At 36.8% G+C, this 17,769-nt stretch overlaps 1 protein-coding gene across 1 annotated transcript in view; it reads right to left on the minus strand.

The window, feature by feature from the left end:
• Positions 1 to 17,543, minus strand: part of LOC140244927 (lysosomal-trafficking regulator-like) — a 100,078-nt gene extending 82,535 nt beyond the window's left edge. Inside the window, exons 1-3 of the mRNA XM_072324571.1 lie at positions 17,404 to 17,543; positions 14,967 to 15,058; positions 12,538 to 12,754 (exon numbers count right to left, since the gene is read on the minus strand). Coding sequence (XP_072180672.1) covers positions 12,538 to 12,754; positions 14,967 to 15,058; positions 17,404 to 17,487 — 393 coding nt within the window. The 5' untranslated portion in view covers positions 17,488 to 17,543. The remainder of the gene's footprint in view (positions 1 to 12,537; positions 12,755 to 14,966; positions 15,059 to 17,403) is intronic.
• Positions 17,544 to 17,769: the final 226 nt, after the last annotated feature.

Raw genomic sequence — 17,769 nt, forward strand, 5'->3', positions numbered from 1 at the left:
TGTACAGATATCTAGAATCAAAGTCACATGACCTGGACTCTCGAAATACTCTGGACAGATAGATTGACAGGGCTTATCAAACTGATGCAATGCACACTGCAACTTTCACAAGCACTTATTACAATTTGAAGGTGAAACTAGAAAAGGATGCAATAAATGTCCACAATTGTCTCCTACATTCTGATAAAAATCACAAGTTTCAACCTCTCCACGTGGACATAAACTTGGGGGTTGGAAGCTTGATTCTGCAAATAAAACATACCACATATAGGCGATATGGAAATAACCATTAATTCATGAGGTATGCAAATGATAACAATAAGTGACACAATGGTCAAAAAGTACAAGTACCGGGTAGCTACTGATACAATTTAGGCCTACATATCCACAAAGAATGTTGAGACTTACGTTGTACATGATTTGACAATTGATCACTTGCTGCATGCTAAATTCAGTATTCTCTTTGATGAATTTTCTGTATAATCAATTTCTTTTCTAAAACCACAATTCCTGAACAATTTGTCAGTCTAATTCCCTCAGCACCACAATCCGCAAATCCTATCAACATTTATACGTAAGTTGCATGAATATGTTACAGTATCTGTGTGACTACAATGTACTCATTCGAATCGTGTAAACGTGTCAGACTTAGCGGTGACTGGCACTGTACATGAAGTCAATGCTTATCATAGCAAGCTATCTCTTCATTTTACAGGCTCTATTGGGTTACTGTAAGAGTGGAAATCTTCGCGGTGGTGAAACTTTTGCGCATTTCGCGCAACGAGAAAGTACCGCAAAAATAAAAACATGCGAATATTTTTGCTTGCCATATGTTCCTGTGCATGATGTATTGATTCCACAGAATTATAAACACACAAAACCCTTCTTACCCAGCCAAGCGCAAAAAATTAGTTGCGCGAAAATATCCACTTTTACAGCATACATTTTAGATCTGAATGTGTTGTGGGGGGGGGGGTGTCATAGGGATGATCTATAGCAAAGAATACACTGTAAAATCAGAATCATTAGCAGCATGAAACTTTCACAAAATGCCAACCATGAAAAAAAAATATACGAGTATCAACATTCAAGGTATCGTGCATAAACAAAAACTTCTGCATGCACTTACCTCTCAAAAATCTTGGCTCTTTGCAAAATTTTCCATAGTTTCACACATGCAGAAATGTCTGGTTTTACAGTGAGCAGACTCTGATGAAAGGAAACAACCCGATCAAACTGAGAGATATTTTGATGTACGATATCATTTATACTCGATTATAACGATTCCCCTAGTTGTTTGTGTTCCAGCTCCAGCACCATACAAATGGAGATCTATACTAATGCCTCGAAATACATACAAGTATGTACACTTATTGCACACTGTATGGTGCTTTTATGTGTCTGTGAGTGTTAACAGTATGCTGTTTTCTTTGAAGTCCTTTGCATGCTTGTAGTTGTACATGACATTCCACTGGTGTGTCAGCGGGTCACCTTGCTAATGTACTGTAAACAAGGTCAGGAGGACAGAGAATCGTTGTTTATGTGAGGGCAGAAGATGGATTTACATTTCATGACCTCTAAACTCAGAGAGATACCATGTTAGATTTTGATCTAAGGCTGGGGATATAAACTCTCAATTCTATTACACACTGAGTAGAAGACCATCACTTGACATCATTCCTCACGCTCAATACAGTCAGACCGCAACACCCTGAAAAGCCTTCTCATTTATCGTACGCGTATGCATGGACCTTGCGGACATGAATATGTAATGAGCTGGAAGACCATATTTTTAGAGTCCCTGTAAATCTAAAAGACATTACCAATCTTCCTGATTAATACATCGATAAAAAGCTGAAAAGTTGTACTTAAATGACATCCGACTAATTGAAAGGTTGTGACATATAAAATATACTGAGCAAGGAAATTATAAAACATAAAATTTGCATATTTTTCATTTTTCTTAGGGGGTACATTAGAACAATGAAATAAAGGTGGACCAAAATCGAAGAGGTATGAAATGAAAGAGGAAATATCATACTATGGAAATATGATGACTTCATGTGGACTGATTATTGGAACGGGTCAGGTGATCGAATAAATCATTGCGTTGCACAGTTAATTTTTGACGAGATTTCAGTTTGCCGCGAATACGCGTTTCTGATTGGTTAATTCCCTCTGAGTGGAGAGTTGAAACAGTTGGTCAGCGCGGAAGGACAGTAAACGTGTGCTGTACATACAGTAATACTCTGTGTGTAGATAAAAGTGTAGGACCCTATGAGTGTGTGTGTGTGTGTGTGTGCGCGCGCACGATGTATGTATACGCGCTCGGGCTAAGATCTCCACGTCAACAACAAGAACAACACTCCACTCTGATTGACAGCTCAACTTTGGCTTGGACTTTGTGTACTCAGCTAGCAGTAACTGTTGCATTAATGAATGGCTCACTATTAATCAATAATAAAAGATCTAAAACTTATTGTGCACACATAGTTCTTTGGGGATCCCTATTGTGAATTACAATAATTATTCCATCTAATTCCACTGTATACATCGCTGAGTAATTTAACTAATGATACCCTGAGAGCACATGATCATGCATGTATCTCAAATTGCCACTCCAAGATTTTCACTCGACGAGACTTTCAATTTTTATAGTTTTCTAAGCGAGGGACCAATTCAGTTCTTACTGTGCTATTATAACAAGAATCTCTAGAATGTTGGATATCAGTAATGAGTTGAATCAACTTTGGAACGGGTCGGGTGATCAATAAATAGAAAGCCTTGTCATAATATGTTCTAGGATTGTTTTAAAAAATGTCAGTAGGATGCGGTGATAAGAATAACGGTATCATAAGTTCATTTCACATGATATAAGCATTAAAAGGTCTGATTAATATCAAATATTCACAAATCATGTCAATTAGTCACGGAGAGTAGATCTTCATGTCGTCAATAAATGAATCTCGTAGACCATGCACTTTGTCTCTGAATTATCTCGCAAAATCTCGGGTGTTGAGAAGGACATGCGCAAAAACCTGCGCGTACGATAAATTTTTGATTTGAGCTCATTAACAGCAGCGTTGCGGTCTGACTGAATAGTGATGATGGTGATGCGCAGCACCGATATCGGGCTGTTCATCTGTAAAAACATATTCCAAGTTGCCCAGCTCCCACAACATGTCACATATTATTTACAAAGTTGCTGGAAAAAGATCAGTACTGGTATCAAAATATAAAGGAACTTAAAAAAACAAAACAAAAACAAAACAAAACAAAACACAAGAATCAATACCGTCATCAATCCAACATTTGCTGAGTTTAAATTATTTTTGTGTATTTTTCAATGAGCAATCAATCTGAAGCTAGAAAAATACACAGCAACTAGAACATTTACTGTTTTCCTCAAACAGTAAATTTATGTGTATGTAGGGCCTACTTGATACAGTACACTGTACCGGTATATACAGTGTACATTGTACTGTGCTGCAGTGCATACATTTACACCTCAAGAGTCATGAATTTCATGATTTCAGTTTCAACAAAGAATGACAGAAAAAAGGGGGAGACTTTAATTTCAATTGGATTCTAAAGTCAGACATGTTCAATGTCTGACTTTAGAATCCAACTGAAATTAAAGTCTCCCCCTTTTTTCTGTCATTCTTTGTTGAAACTGAAATCATGAAATTCATGACTCTTGAGATTTAATCACACAATCTGAACTAGAATGAGAGACACAGGTATGACTGGTGACATTATCTCAAATAATATCCAAGTTTGGACAGCACTTGGTTGCAATGAACAAGTGTTACTTCTGAAAGGCTCTTCCAAGTCTTATTATGGTATTTTCACTCTTATTTAATAAGGGGATTAAAGGAACAATAGTACTCGACCTTAGGCCAAGTCACATATGAGAGAAATGTGTACACATGTCTGAATATAAACTAAAAAGCAAACATCGAAAGTATACATGTACAAGGTCATATTATACAATAGCAGAGGAAAAAAAAGTAAATTTGTTAATCTATTTACACAATCCCAACTTGCTGGAAATTTGAAACTGATTCCGAACATGGTGCACAATGCATGAGAATGTTATATCTCATGCATGACAGCAAAAATACATGATGACTGAACGGATTCAACTTTCTAGTCTTTTAGAGATTAAGTTAAAGAAAAGACACTTTTCACTACAAAACATTCAGAGAGGCCATCATTTGATCATCAACAATCATATGGTAAAATATTGCTGAAAAAAAGGAGAAAAATCTATGGTGCTCAATTACCAAAGAAATGCTGAAGGAAAGTTGATGTACACAACACTCTTGTTTATATTTACAGAAATATAAGACAAACCTTTACTAGGCCTACATCTAACTGCAATTTAAGGCACATATTTTACATTCATTCATGGTTTCACCACAGTAAACCCGCATTTGTCAACAAAGTTTCAATAGCTTGATTTTCTATGGGTGACTTTAACATACTATCACAGAAATGGCTAGTAATCACACAGTAAGCGTCTATAGGCAATACCATACAGTGCACACATACTTACAAGTGCATATTGAAAGCACAGTACTGCCCTGGAACTATCAGAAACTTTCATTCCTGTACTACTGTAGTAGTGCACATAGCTCACAGCAACTGGGTCACCTACTTGTTGTTCACTAGCTGAAGGTATCAGTCTAGCCAAATGCCTAATCAGCTGGTAGTGGTATACACCATTCTATGGTAGGAGTTAGACTGCGTAAAGTTTCTCACTCCACCACAGAGGCGTGCAATCAATCAACTTGCTTTAGCACACTTTAAATCAATCAATACCTACCAAGGGTACTTGGACTTGTTGAGAGCTGCCTGCCACCAAGTCATAACATTTTAGTCAGGCAGAAGTAGCAAGGCCAATGTTGTGCTCGATGTTGACCTTTGACTTTTCTGACTTTCTCCCTTTGAAGGTCAAACTGTCTAAAAGTAACCTTGACTCCAGACCAGTGCTACCATTAATAGTTTCACTAGAGAATCACTGGGCACTGTAGCCTCCCTTTGGCCACTGGGAATTGAGATGGCTGTGGTTAGCACTGTATGTACATGCAAATGCCCTGTGTGCAGTCTCCTGTTCAGCTATTGCACCGGTCGCGGTCGTACTATGGGATAATTTGAGCACCCATTCACAGACCCTAATTCACACTGCAGTAAAAAGAGTTCCATGTGAATTCCAGAGACACTGCTTGCTATGCTTGAATGGGTTCACATGATGGGAGAATTCCCCGTCCACAAAGTACCTCTTTACAATTGTCCCTAACCCCTTTCCCACACACACACATTTATACACAGACACACACTCTCTTTCATGCACACACACATAAACACACACATACACACCTGTACACTAGTTGTCATGAAAGTCTTGAAAAGTACATCCAATGCTAAACAAATATGGGACTGCTTTTTAAATCTTTCTTTAAAAAGAACAAATATTCAAGATATCCTACGGTATTCCTCGAGTACAACCAATGACGAGAATGGTAGCCTTCTATCAAAATTAATAATGCAAATCATTTGTAAATAGTTATATTTTTTATGACTCTCTTAATGAAAGATGAATAAAACTATAAGAGACCAATTAAACATTGAAATATAAAAGTTATAAGTCTTCAAGGTTTTACATGTTCCATTGAAAAGTAATAATAGGGCACTCGCAAACTCATTTTGCATGTTACATGAGTTGATCATGCATGACATGGCCCTATGAGTTAAAAATCAAGTTACATATAAATATACATACAAATCCTCACAGAATTCATTCATTTACCATGAAAAAGATAAATATATTGAGAAATGTCTTCTTTATATGAAGTTATGGATGTGTAATTGCACTAACCTAACAACATGGACTTCCATGCTATTACAATGATGATTTTCACAAGAAAAAGGGCAGTTTCTACTGCTTAATCCATATTATAGACCAAAGTCATTTATTATCATCTCATCAATAAATTTGCATAAATGTGACTACCATCAATATCTGTGAAAACATGTGGCAATTCAAAATTCCGTATTTGTTGTCGAATTTGATGAAACTTCTAGTGTTCTGTGTGATTGATTTTACTCCTTTCATGGAAGTCAGCTTTAGTTTGCAGTAGACCAGCACTTTGAAAACTATACAAAACCTGCCACAAGAGGGCACTGTACTGATAGTCATGAAACAAGTCTCTCGCGCCTGACACTGATGTAGATTTGTATTTTGTTCGGTCTGGGACAGTCACAGAATGTCAGGTTGTAAGAGAGAAAGAGCTAGTAAGCAAATCTCATCAAATTTTGTTAAACATGCAAATATCATTGGGTTTGTAAACATTTTCAATGCACAAACCAATTCAGTGACATACTGCTTTAATCAACCATCTGTACATGTATGTATTATACCCTGAAATCAACAAATCTCTATTTTTCCCCAGACAACTCAATAAATATTACGCTGTAGGCCCTATTATTTCTTCAACTCTATTTTCCATACCACTGTCATCTTCAACACAGGTTGGAATTTTTCAGAAAATTCATGGGAACACTTCAAATATGAAAGCAAACCTTTGTTTTTTATCCACATATCAAAACATGTTATAAACTACCAGCAAGATTCTTAGGTTCAGATCATAATCATGTAAATGATAAATCCATAAAAATATTTCACACAGTCCTAACATACGTGTACATAACTGTATCCATGAATATTTGCCTCACACACACATCCATCCATGATTTACTGTTTTGCATAGGTCGACAATACGTGGTGTACAGCATGTGGTTTCAATTTTGTCAAATATTTGTGAGCTTGTCAACATTATTTAGAATCAGGATGGTGATTTTGTGAAAGAATCCAAAACAAATTTAGATTAAATTCAGACAAAATTTTGAAATGGGATATTATGCATTGTTTCTATCTTTTAACATGAAGTTCACAGGTTGACCTGATACTTGCAAAATAAACAACTTGAGAAAACATTGTCTCCCAGAACACAAGCCCTGCAGATCATTTCCCAGGTGGAAAGTCACCCAAAACTTTTTCATTTTTTATTTGTGTATTTTCATTGAGCAAGCAAACAAGATCACACATATTCAAAAATATTAAAAACAAAATCAACAAATGAATACCAATAAAAGAGTAAATCAACAAATTGATACAACATAACAATTAAGTGGCAAAAAAAAAAAATCAAAGCCAGTACAAAATCGTCCCATTCTCCTGAGAGTAGTAGGGTGTACCATACAGTAGTTTAACTGAGAGTGCCGCTTCTGTGGAAAACTACTTTGACACTTGACATCAATCTAGCTCAAGTTGAAGATCACTTTATGCTGTACATCATTAGCAGGTGCTACTGTGGCATTCATTTTCCTTCCTAAAAAATGATAGATGATATTTTCTTTCTTTCAACTCTACTCTAAGAATCAATCACCCGCCATCTTTCTGTTCCTTCGATAAACCGAATCCTCCTTGTTATCAAATACTAATGTCCTCTTTCACAGATTGTCATCAGAATGTTGTAGACAAGTTGAAAGCAGAAAATAAGCATGACAAACACCCTCTGGACAGCAATGGTAAATTACTCAAATTTAACTGATACAGTGCTCACAAGAAAATTGGGAATAAGTAAGAACACTGCTTAAGAGTAACAAAGTTGTAAAGTAAGAGTTCCTAGTGTTATTTTCATCACTTATAATCAGAACCATAACCCAGAAAAATGGGGCATATTTCAGCTAAAATACTTCCATTTTCCCTTCTTAGTATCCAGAAATATTAACTATTTCCACAATAACAAATCAAATGCAAAGAATATATTTCTTTGTCTGAAGTGTTATTTGCTGACCAAGCCAAATTAGATTTTGCTTTACAGTATAGTGCAAAACTTTGCTGTTGGGAAATAGAACAAAGTCTGTTTAGGATGGCATTGTGCTGGGTATCATAAAAAGTGCAAGCTTTGATTCACATGTGAGCTTCTCTATAACCTTACATATAATCTCATGATTTCTCAGAAAAACTGTCAATATCAAAAGTTAGGTCTATATATGACGATGCTGATCTTTAAGATGAACTCAAAGTTTTAAACTTTGATGATTGGCTTGTAGTTTAGCCCAATGAAAAGTTAGCTATCTGTTTAAGATCATATATAAAATTGTAATTAAGTCTACAAGAATTCTTCTGGTTTACGCTCTTTTCACAAGCCGCACAACAGGGTTCCCACTTTTTACGTAGATTTGAGTTTAATGAACAGTTGACCACTCCATGAACCCCATTCCCCTTTAGTGTCCATGTCAACTTCAAGAACATAAAATACAGCATATAATGTGCATGCAGTATACAGTACCACTGTATCATGGCTTGTAAACGGGTATGCAGTGTGTATCCTCCCTGTTCTGTGCTTCAATCGCATGGGACTCTTGCTCGAAACCTAAATTCCATTATCGATGTTGTTTGGATGCTCATCGTAGTCTAAGGGATGAGCTCTTATACTTAAAGGGGATGGCTAGTAACCGATCAGTGGGAATCAGTGGGAATGCTGAGGGATGATTGTTCCAATCCTTGTGGGATTCATTTAAGAGTACATTTTATATCTACTGTTGTGTGAAAATTATTTGCTTCAGAACGGTCTCATATTCAAGTAATGTGCAGATTAATGCCCCGTCACTGACCAGGCACACTAACCTGGAAACATTAAACTGCACATTACTTGAATATGAGACCATTCTGAAGCAAATTCTTTTCACACTACAATAGATATATAATATACTCTTAAATGAATCCCACAAGGATTGGAACAATCATCCTCCAGCATTCCCACTGATTCCCACTGATCAGTTACTAGCCATCCCCTTTAATAATCAGCTATACTTGATGATTAGCCTTCATAGGAATGTAACTATGGTGACTTGACTACAGAGATATTAAAGGCAAAGTGTGTTTTGCATTGCACAATTAAAACCTGGGATGGTCTGAGAGTATTGAATGTCACTACTCTCCATCACATTAAATAGCTGTCACATAAATAGGCAAGCTCAAGATCAAAGCCTGCCATTACTACCTGTGTCTATTGCCTCATTTAAGGGAAGATCCCATTGTGATTGGACCTAATCAGATAAACCAGCAGCGAAATGGCAAAACGTGAAATAAAGTGTCACTATTCATTGCATATTGCAACCAAACTTGACACCAGTAAGATGGGATGCAGTTGGTTACAAGCATTCAAAGCTTGTGCTGTGCGAGTCTCGAACTACTGTAGCTGACTCCAAGGACTTCATGAAAACACTGTAGCTTGGAGTGCATGTAATAGTCTGCATTCCATCTGGCAGTCAAACATTTCAAAGGCTATAAAACTTGCCTTTGTTAGAGCTTGTGTTGAATGGATAATCTTAAAGGACAAGTTCACCTTCATAAACATAAGGATTGAGAGAATGCAGCAATATTAGTAGAACACATCAGTGAAAGTTTGTTAGACAATCGATGTAAAAGTTATGAATTTTTAAAATTTTTGTGTTGGAACTGCTGGATGAGGAGACTACTATAGCTTGTGATGTCATATGCGTACAACAGTATAAAGAAAATGTAAAGAAAATTCAACATATTTTCACTTTTTTTGCATAATAAAAGAGCACATGACTTGCCTCTTTCTAAAGGCAGGGGGAATAATATTACCCATAACATATGTCAGTAACGAGTCAAGGGAATGTATATTTTTTCCAAAAGATGAAATTTCGTGAAATTCTCTTTATATTCCTTATATTGTTGTACTCATATGACATCATACACTGCAGTAGTCTTCTCATCCAGCGGTGACTGCACAAAAACTTCAAAAATTCATAATTTTTGAACGGATTGTGTGATTTTCCTCAAACTTTCAATGATGTGTTCTACTAATATTGCTACATTCTCTCAATCCTTCTTTTTATGAAGGTGAACCTGTCCTTTAAATGGATCTGAACACGGACCATGCAAAACGCTCTGCAGGACTGGCTTGATAGCACACATATATATACCAATCTTCCTATGAGAGTGTAGAATACTCTAAAGCAAGAAATTTTCACATGCATGAAACTTTCAAATCTTAGGAGGAGCCTAAATTTGCAGAAGTAAAATGCACATGTATGCATGAAAGTGTTTGTCTACACAATGCATTTAATACCAGTGGCGATATGCGAAAGTTTCATGCTGTGCAAATGGCCGTCTGATCTAATTCGTCAGAGTTTCATGCTGCAATATTTCTGGTTAAACAGTTGGAGAGAGCACAGCAACAGTTTGCACACCAATTTCTTCTATTGCAGCTTGTAATAAAGATGATATATGTGTACTGGTCACTGCCTCTCAGCTCAGGAACAAATCATATCTGATTTTTTAATCCTCGAGGCTACCCTTCCCATACAGAGGAAGACCTCTGAATTACATTGATTGCATTGCATTGGGCATGAAATAAGCTGACATGATGATGAACAGAGATATTTTGGCAAGGGATTGGGTACCTGATCTCGCATATGTGTCCATAAAGTAGTAGCAATATCAGTCATACCATTTCAAAAGTGATACTGCACACAGTTCTTTAGCCTGAAATCACGAACTAGTTTATATTCAAACCATGGTTTATGCTAATTTCTTCTGCATAAATGCGTGCGACTTAAGACTGCGTATGCCAACAGACATCCAACAACCATTGCGCGTTGATTCATGCATGTCAAAGGTACACCTATCTCATGCTTGTTTTAGTCCATGGACTAAATTTAAACTTTGGTCTAAATCTAAACCACCTTCATGAATAACGAATACAGTCCTTTATGTGCAGTAAGAGCCAAAATGGATGAAAATGAAACTTGCGTCATTTCTCTTAAAGAAAGATTTTGTTGAGGATATGGAGAGCAGTATTCACCTGGACAATGTCATAACACTGGTATCATTAAAGAGATTTTTCTCCTCTCCACCACTAGAGGGTGAACTATATAATGGTGTCTGAGATTTCATGGGGGCTGCCATTACCCACTTAGTAATGACAGACTGTTTACGTAGTGAAGTAACATTTTTACAGCGCGTATTTGAAGTTTTGAACTTTTACGCGAGTACGCACTTCTAGATTTGGCTGCTCCTCGGTGCTCGTTTGCTAGCGTGTTAGCACAAGGGGTGAGCCTACCGCCTCGTTGTCATCCAGTGCTCCCCGTGCGTTCAAAAATTAATAGTACAGGGCATGTGCATACTCCGCACTCTAGTACTTATTACTGGGGAAAGCTCTTTGGGTATCATACATCATTTATACAACTTAGGTAATGCCAGGTATACTAATTCTTTATTTTTAACCCTATTCTAACTGGGCTATTTGAGACCAAGTTTTTACTGAGGGGGGGTCAATTTGACCCCCCCTCAGATCTCGGCCGCCGTTCGCGTGATCGCCTCAAAATTTTGCCTGAAGATAGAGCCAGATGTCAACTACAAGATTACATGGTCATACAATAGAAAAATATTGCTTTTCTAGTTTTACTAAAATTAATTATGCAAATTTATGCATGAAATCATATTTTCACCTGTAACTCCATTAAAAAGTCTGAAGGATTGCTAAATTCTTGTGTCAGAGTTCCTCAAGACACATCAAACAAATTTCTTGGAAAAAAATAGCACAATCAAAATCAATTTCTTTTGTTTTTTATTGTTTTGTTAATTTCTTATGTATTTTATTGTTTTTTCAACCTTTTGTTTTTTATTGTTTTTTTGCCAAAATTTGTTACAGGCACTTTTTCAAGCTTATCTACATTAGAATTGATTAATTTCAATGGTTTAAAGTTGAAATAATCTAATTTATATCAATTCAACAAAAACACACAATTTGCATTGGATTTGCACATGATATCATGAATTTGAGCTGTTTTTGGGTTGACATGCATATCAGTATGCAAAACATTACGTAACTTTAGAACGGTGTACCCGGACGTCGCAAATTTGGTCTCAAAATATGCGGGAGATTTCAATGAAAAAACTCATGAAACGACGCGGCAAAATCTTTGCGCGTTGCGGAATCGTGGCGCGAAATGTCGAGGGGGGTCAATTTGACCCCCCCCCCCCAGTTGGAATAGGGTTAAATCAAGTATTAAGCAAATGCTCAACAGCAACCTCTATTGCAAGTAAACCACTTCCAGTAACAATCACAGAACTCTGCTGTCCCTGGCTTTCCATGATTGTAATCATGATTGCGCTGTGTAACAAACTTGAGGTTATACACTGTAAATTTGCACTGAAATAATGATAATAACAATAATATTCATTGTTATTAGCCCAAATTAGCCCCATAATCATTACAGGGCTAATTTGGACGGTCTCAGCACTACTGTTTGTTTTATCTCCTTTACCGAATTTACTGGTTTTACTGGATGAAATTTATGACATCGTTTGCTTTCATTTCGTATAATTTACGGTGGATGATTCTTATTTTGATATATCACAGCAAAACTATAAATATGTACAGGCACACAAACACACAAAGATAGAACGTGAAAAGAAGCGTTGACTCTTACCTGCGTGGCCAGGATCGACATTGCGTTGAGAAGCAGCCATCCTCTGTCGTGCATGAGGAACTCCACCAGAGCGGCCTGCGGGGGCTGTGGGGTCAGCTGGCTGGAGAGGGCGCTGTCCAGCGTCTGGTTGAAGTCGGCCGAACTCTGAGTGGATATCTCCTTGACGGCAGTCATGAATTCCCGGGCCAGGATGTTGAAGGCGCTGTGAACATCATTGCTGTCATGATGCAGGGAACAAGGAATATATATCATAATTATTAACATTGATATTATCATTAACCCGTTGAGGACGGACTGATTTTGCTACAACATGCATATTCCACAGACACCTGCCCGAGTATATTTGGGACTCGTTTTCAACAGGTTAAATGTTATTATTATCATTATTAATATTATCATTATTATTATTACTATTATTATTATCATTATTATCATTATTTTATTATTATTATTGTTATTATTGTTATTATCATTGTTGTTGTTGTTATTATTATTATCATTATTATAATCATTATACCATCATTGTTATCATTTTAATACCATTATTAGTATTATTTACCACTACTACTGCTGCTGCTACTACTACTAGAATCATCATCATTATCATTGCTATCATGTCGTTTTTACTATCATTGTCATTACTATTACGATTATGACCATTATTAGAGCTTTTTTGTGTGTCAAAGACTACATCTGCCATAAAAATAACTCATGCAGTACTGTATGTTGGTGCATTAGAAAGCTGATCAATATGAAAGCTGATTTCTACAAATGTTCACTGGTCCTCGAATTGAAGTGGGTGATGAAACAATGCCGTAAAAGCTCTCGTCACTTACATCATTGCATATGGTATCACTCAAGGATAAGTAAAAACAATAATCTCTCTCCATCATAAATCCTTCAGTACTTAATACACATTTTTTTAGTGAGAATATAAACTAAGCACAAGGAAACACACACAGACACACAGAAACACATACACACACAAAAACGAGTGATTAAAAATTTCATGTTATATGCATTTCATTTAGCTTTATTTATATAAACAATACAACCTTCACTTGGGGGAAAAAAAAAAAGAAGATACTTCATGTGGTGTTCTATGTAACAGTGTAACCCGCCATAAAATGAGTAATTTGGTCTGGAATGTCTTGCTGATAACAGTGCCGTCTGTTAGAATCCATAATAGTACACCCTCATTCAGCAAACATCTCTCAGTTTCCTCATCAAGCCATTTATTTAAACCACAAAAACCAAACAAACATTGAAGAAAAAGACTTTGCTGATTAGTTATTAAGTCCCACCTATACATTTTGTAACTTGGAGTTACATAATCAACGACGGACAGGAATGAAGGTAGGCTAGGATGGGGAGGCTGAAGGTTATGTATACTTAAGATAAGGAATGATGTCCGTATGTATAAGTGGGATTCACACTAAGGTGAATTAGTGAGATACAAATCTCTAGATTCTTGCCTGTGTGGACATAGAAATCCCACCAAACAGCGCAATGTGCATCGCACATTGCAATAATTTGCGATAATTTGAAAATGCAATAATTCGCATCGCAATGAGCGTGTGAGTGCCGAGGCAAAAGAATCTTGAGATCTTTTATCCCGTCATTCAAACACGTATGATTGAACAAAGCACTAACATAAAGGCATGGGTCGTCATTTCGATAGATTTCAGGCATGCGCAGTTTGGTCGACAAAGTATAACGATCAGCAATTAGCATGAAGTTTCTGTCCATCTAAAACAGACCAAAAAAATCTCGGTATTTGGATCATAACTGTAATCCCACTATTTTGTTTGTGAAAACTCAACTACAGTGAAATAGCCTGGAATGAAGTGAACCCAGAAATCACTGTGTTATACATAGATCTGAATGAATTCAAAAGATCAAATCTGCTATGTCCTTGTTATACCTCTAATCTACCTGTTATATTTAATGAGCAGGCATAGGATATCACATATTGAACAAAATTATAACACTGATAAAAGTCTACAATGCCATCTTCTTTCTAAAGAGTACTTCCTTCTCTTCAAAAACATAAATTTATTATTAAATAGTGAAGGATAATGTACTCAAGTCAATGATAAGCCATGATAACAGTGGGTCAAAAAAGTGTCAAGTACTACCCACTGAAAACTGAATTTATTTTCATACCTCTTTTCTCAAATAAAAAATAAATGAATCCATGTTTTGACGAACGTAGCCAAAAGTACTTGCTTTTTATTTTACAAACAACAATGTTCTTACTCTGAAGTCAACCATAGAAGTATTTTAAAAGTTATATAAAACAGAACACACAGAAGGCTTCACACCTTAAAGTAGACTTACAAGAGGATAATGTTTTCTCTCCTCCATGAACTTTTGAAACTTCTATTGCATTCAGAATTCTCCCCACCTCCCTCCATCCCACGACTTACCAAAAGTTAAAGAGGTCCTCGGAATCGATGGATGCATTTCTTGACATGACGATGAGATGATGTAGAAAGTCCTCCAGATAGTTCATCTTTTTCTGCACAGAGATAAAACAAAGTGACACTTTTGAACACTTCATATCATCACTTCAAAGAGCAACATAAAGAGGAAAACATGACTTTGTCCAGCATGCATTTTCCTTATTTTGTTTGAAAGCACTTGTAGTGTTCTTTTCCCTGTGATTTGTTGATAGTAAACAATATTTGTTCACTTGTATCTGTTTGAACAGCCTAGTGACTTTAAAAGTATCAATCATTTTTTCGCAAACATATGCGGAAGAGGTTCTGAAATGGCAGCCATTTGGCAACATTGACTTGTGATGTCACAAATTGCATACATTCCATGCAAGGCCAATGCGTAACCATCCAAAGATAAATCTACAAATCCTGTTTTTCAGCAAATCTGAAATATAAGTATCTCAAGAAATTCAAGGAAAAAAAAGAGAAATTCATACTTAAGCAAACTGAATCATAAGATAAATTTAAGAAAATAGTTTATTTGAAATGTTTGCAGAAGTTTACAAGCTGTAAAAACTTATTCTACACTTTGCCCATTTTCAACCATACTCAGAGAGATATAAATCCTGTATCTGATCGCCATCAGCATCCAGTGACCTTACGTCTTATCACACAAGATGGGGTCAAGAGCTTTGATTGATACATGTTAAAAACAGGTTAATGTCCACTATAAGCAATCACAGCCTTATCTTTAAAGTTCAATGATCTTGGTGCTTCAGGGCTGAGTTAAGGTCAGATAAGCCCATAGAGTCATGCAAATGGAAGTAGATAAGTCACAGAATACATGTATTGGGCTTCAATGTGAAAGATAGGCAAACTCATAAAATCTTGAAATCCTTGTTCATAAATGTACACATTCCTACCTCCAAGACATTTGATATCAGTTTAATTTAGGATGAAAGAAGGTGCAATCTTTAGCACTGAGCCAATCAGATTACTGTTTCTGGCAATTCAATTTCTTAAATGTAGAGGACTTTGAAAGAAAAAAGAAAATAGGTCAATTGTGCTGCATCTTATCATCGAAAAGGTCCCTGTTTCCTGATTGCCCTTGCTCTTGAAATAATGGCTCTTCTCATTGTAGAAGATGGTAGAAAGACCACAATACTTAAAATTTCACAGGTGTCACTCTGGTTGAAATGAGAACTGCAGATATGCCTAAGGGCAGTGCAAATTATATTTCTTCAACTTTCCCAAACAGGTGTATGGGCAAGGACCCATACTCTGTTTAGGCAAGAGTGAATTTAATCTACTTGCCCCAAAGTGAGTTAAAGTTGGGCAAGTGGGTAGGTGGGCTAGTAGCAAGCTGTGACAGTGATAAAACACCCAGGTGCCTGCAAAGGAGAGACGAAGCCGTCATGCCACATTTACCATGAAAGTTCTCTAGGCTGCATCAAAACGTGACTCACTTTCACGGAGTGGTTTGGAACCAGCACTATGGCGAGATTGCAATTTAATGACTGTTTTCATGTGAAACCCTGACAGGTCTCTCCTGCCTAATAGCCCATGCATCTTCAAGGTCCAACAACACATTCCTTTTCACTACAATTTCTTGAAAATACAATTTTAACATCATTATCTCCCCATTACTAATATCACTATTGATGCCTTCATAAATGGCTTGTGACATTGCTTTCAAGAGCGATGCCATAAAGTGATTTTTTTTTTTTTTTTTTTTTTGGGGGGGGGGGAAGCATCTTTGATTACTCTTAATGACTTTGTTTGTATGTACAAATCTACATATTGTGCAGACAAAATGAATACAAATGATTATTCTACTGAGGGTCTTTGATATACTTTCAGTTGTCAGAGATCACACAGCACTAAATGTGAGAGCACATTAACTGGTTACCCTATTCCTTGTGCATTTGTAGTTTGGTTCATATGTACTCCTATCATGCATTGCCATAATTCTTCTAAACCAGTCAGTATTTTAAAAGAACCCATTATAGACAAACATCTGGCAGGGTAAAATACAGTCAGTCAGAACTAGGTGGGAGTTTGATGACAAACTGGTGTTTTATCACCGTCACAGTATGCTACTAGCCCACTTGCCCAACTTTAGCTCACTTTGGGGCAAGTGGATTAAATAAAGGGCGGTGAGTTGGCTCAGTCGGTAGCGTATCTGCCTCACGATCCTAAGGACCCGGGCACGTAAAAGATCCCGCTTCATTCATTCATCGCAAAGAGCAGGGTGTTTAACCAGGTGAAGTGGTCAAGCCTCACATCCAACTGGACCCCATGGAAGACCAGCTTAGCATAGCTGAATATGGGCTATCCAGCCATCTTCTCAGATGGAAATGAACAAACAAACAAACAAGTAGTCACATAATGCTCAGTAGGTTGATGACCTTTGTGATGATTTTACCTCAGCCTGTGTGTCGGGACTGCAAGTGGTGTATCGATCCCACCGCACCTTCAGGTTGTGGTGTATCTTTCTTCCGGCCTCCATCGCCGATTACGTCCCCGATCAACTTTTCACAGAAAGCTGCTACAATATATCTGCACTTAAACCTGGACATGTGAAAAAAGAAAAACAACAACAAATGAGATGGATTATAATTCAATTTGCCGCTATCAATATTGTTCAGCCTCTTTCCAACTGAAACATATCAACTTGAATCATGACTGAGGTCAGAAAGGATATCTAAAAATATATGCCAACATCAGATGCGATTCAGACTTAAAAGATATATCAAATTTATATATACAGAGATTTATAAATATATGTACA

This window comes from Diadema setosum, chromosome 1 (assembly GCF_964275005.1).
Source record: "Diadema setosum chromosome 1, eeDiaSeto1, whole genome shotgun sequence".
In the NCBI taxonomy this organism is placed as follows: domain Eukaryota; kingdom Metazoa; phylum Echinodermata; class Echinoidea; order Diadematoida; family Diadematidae; genus Diadema; species Diadema setosum.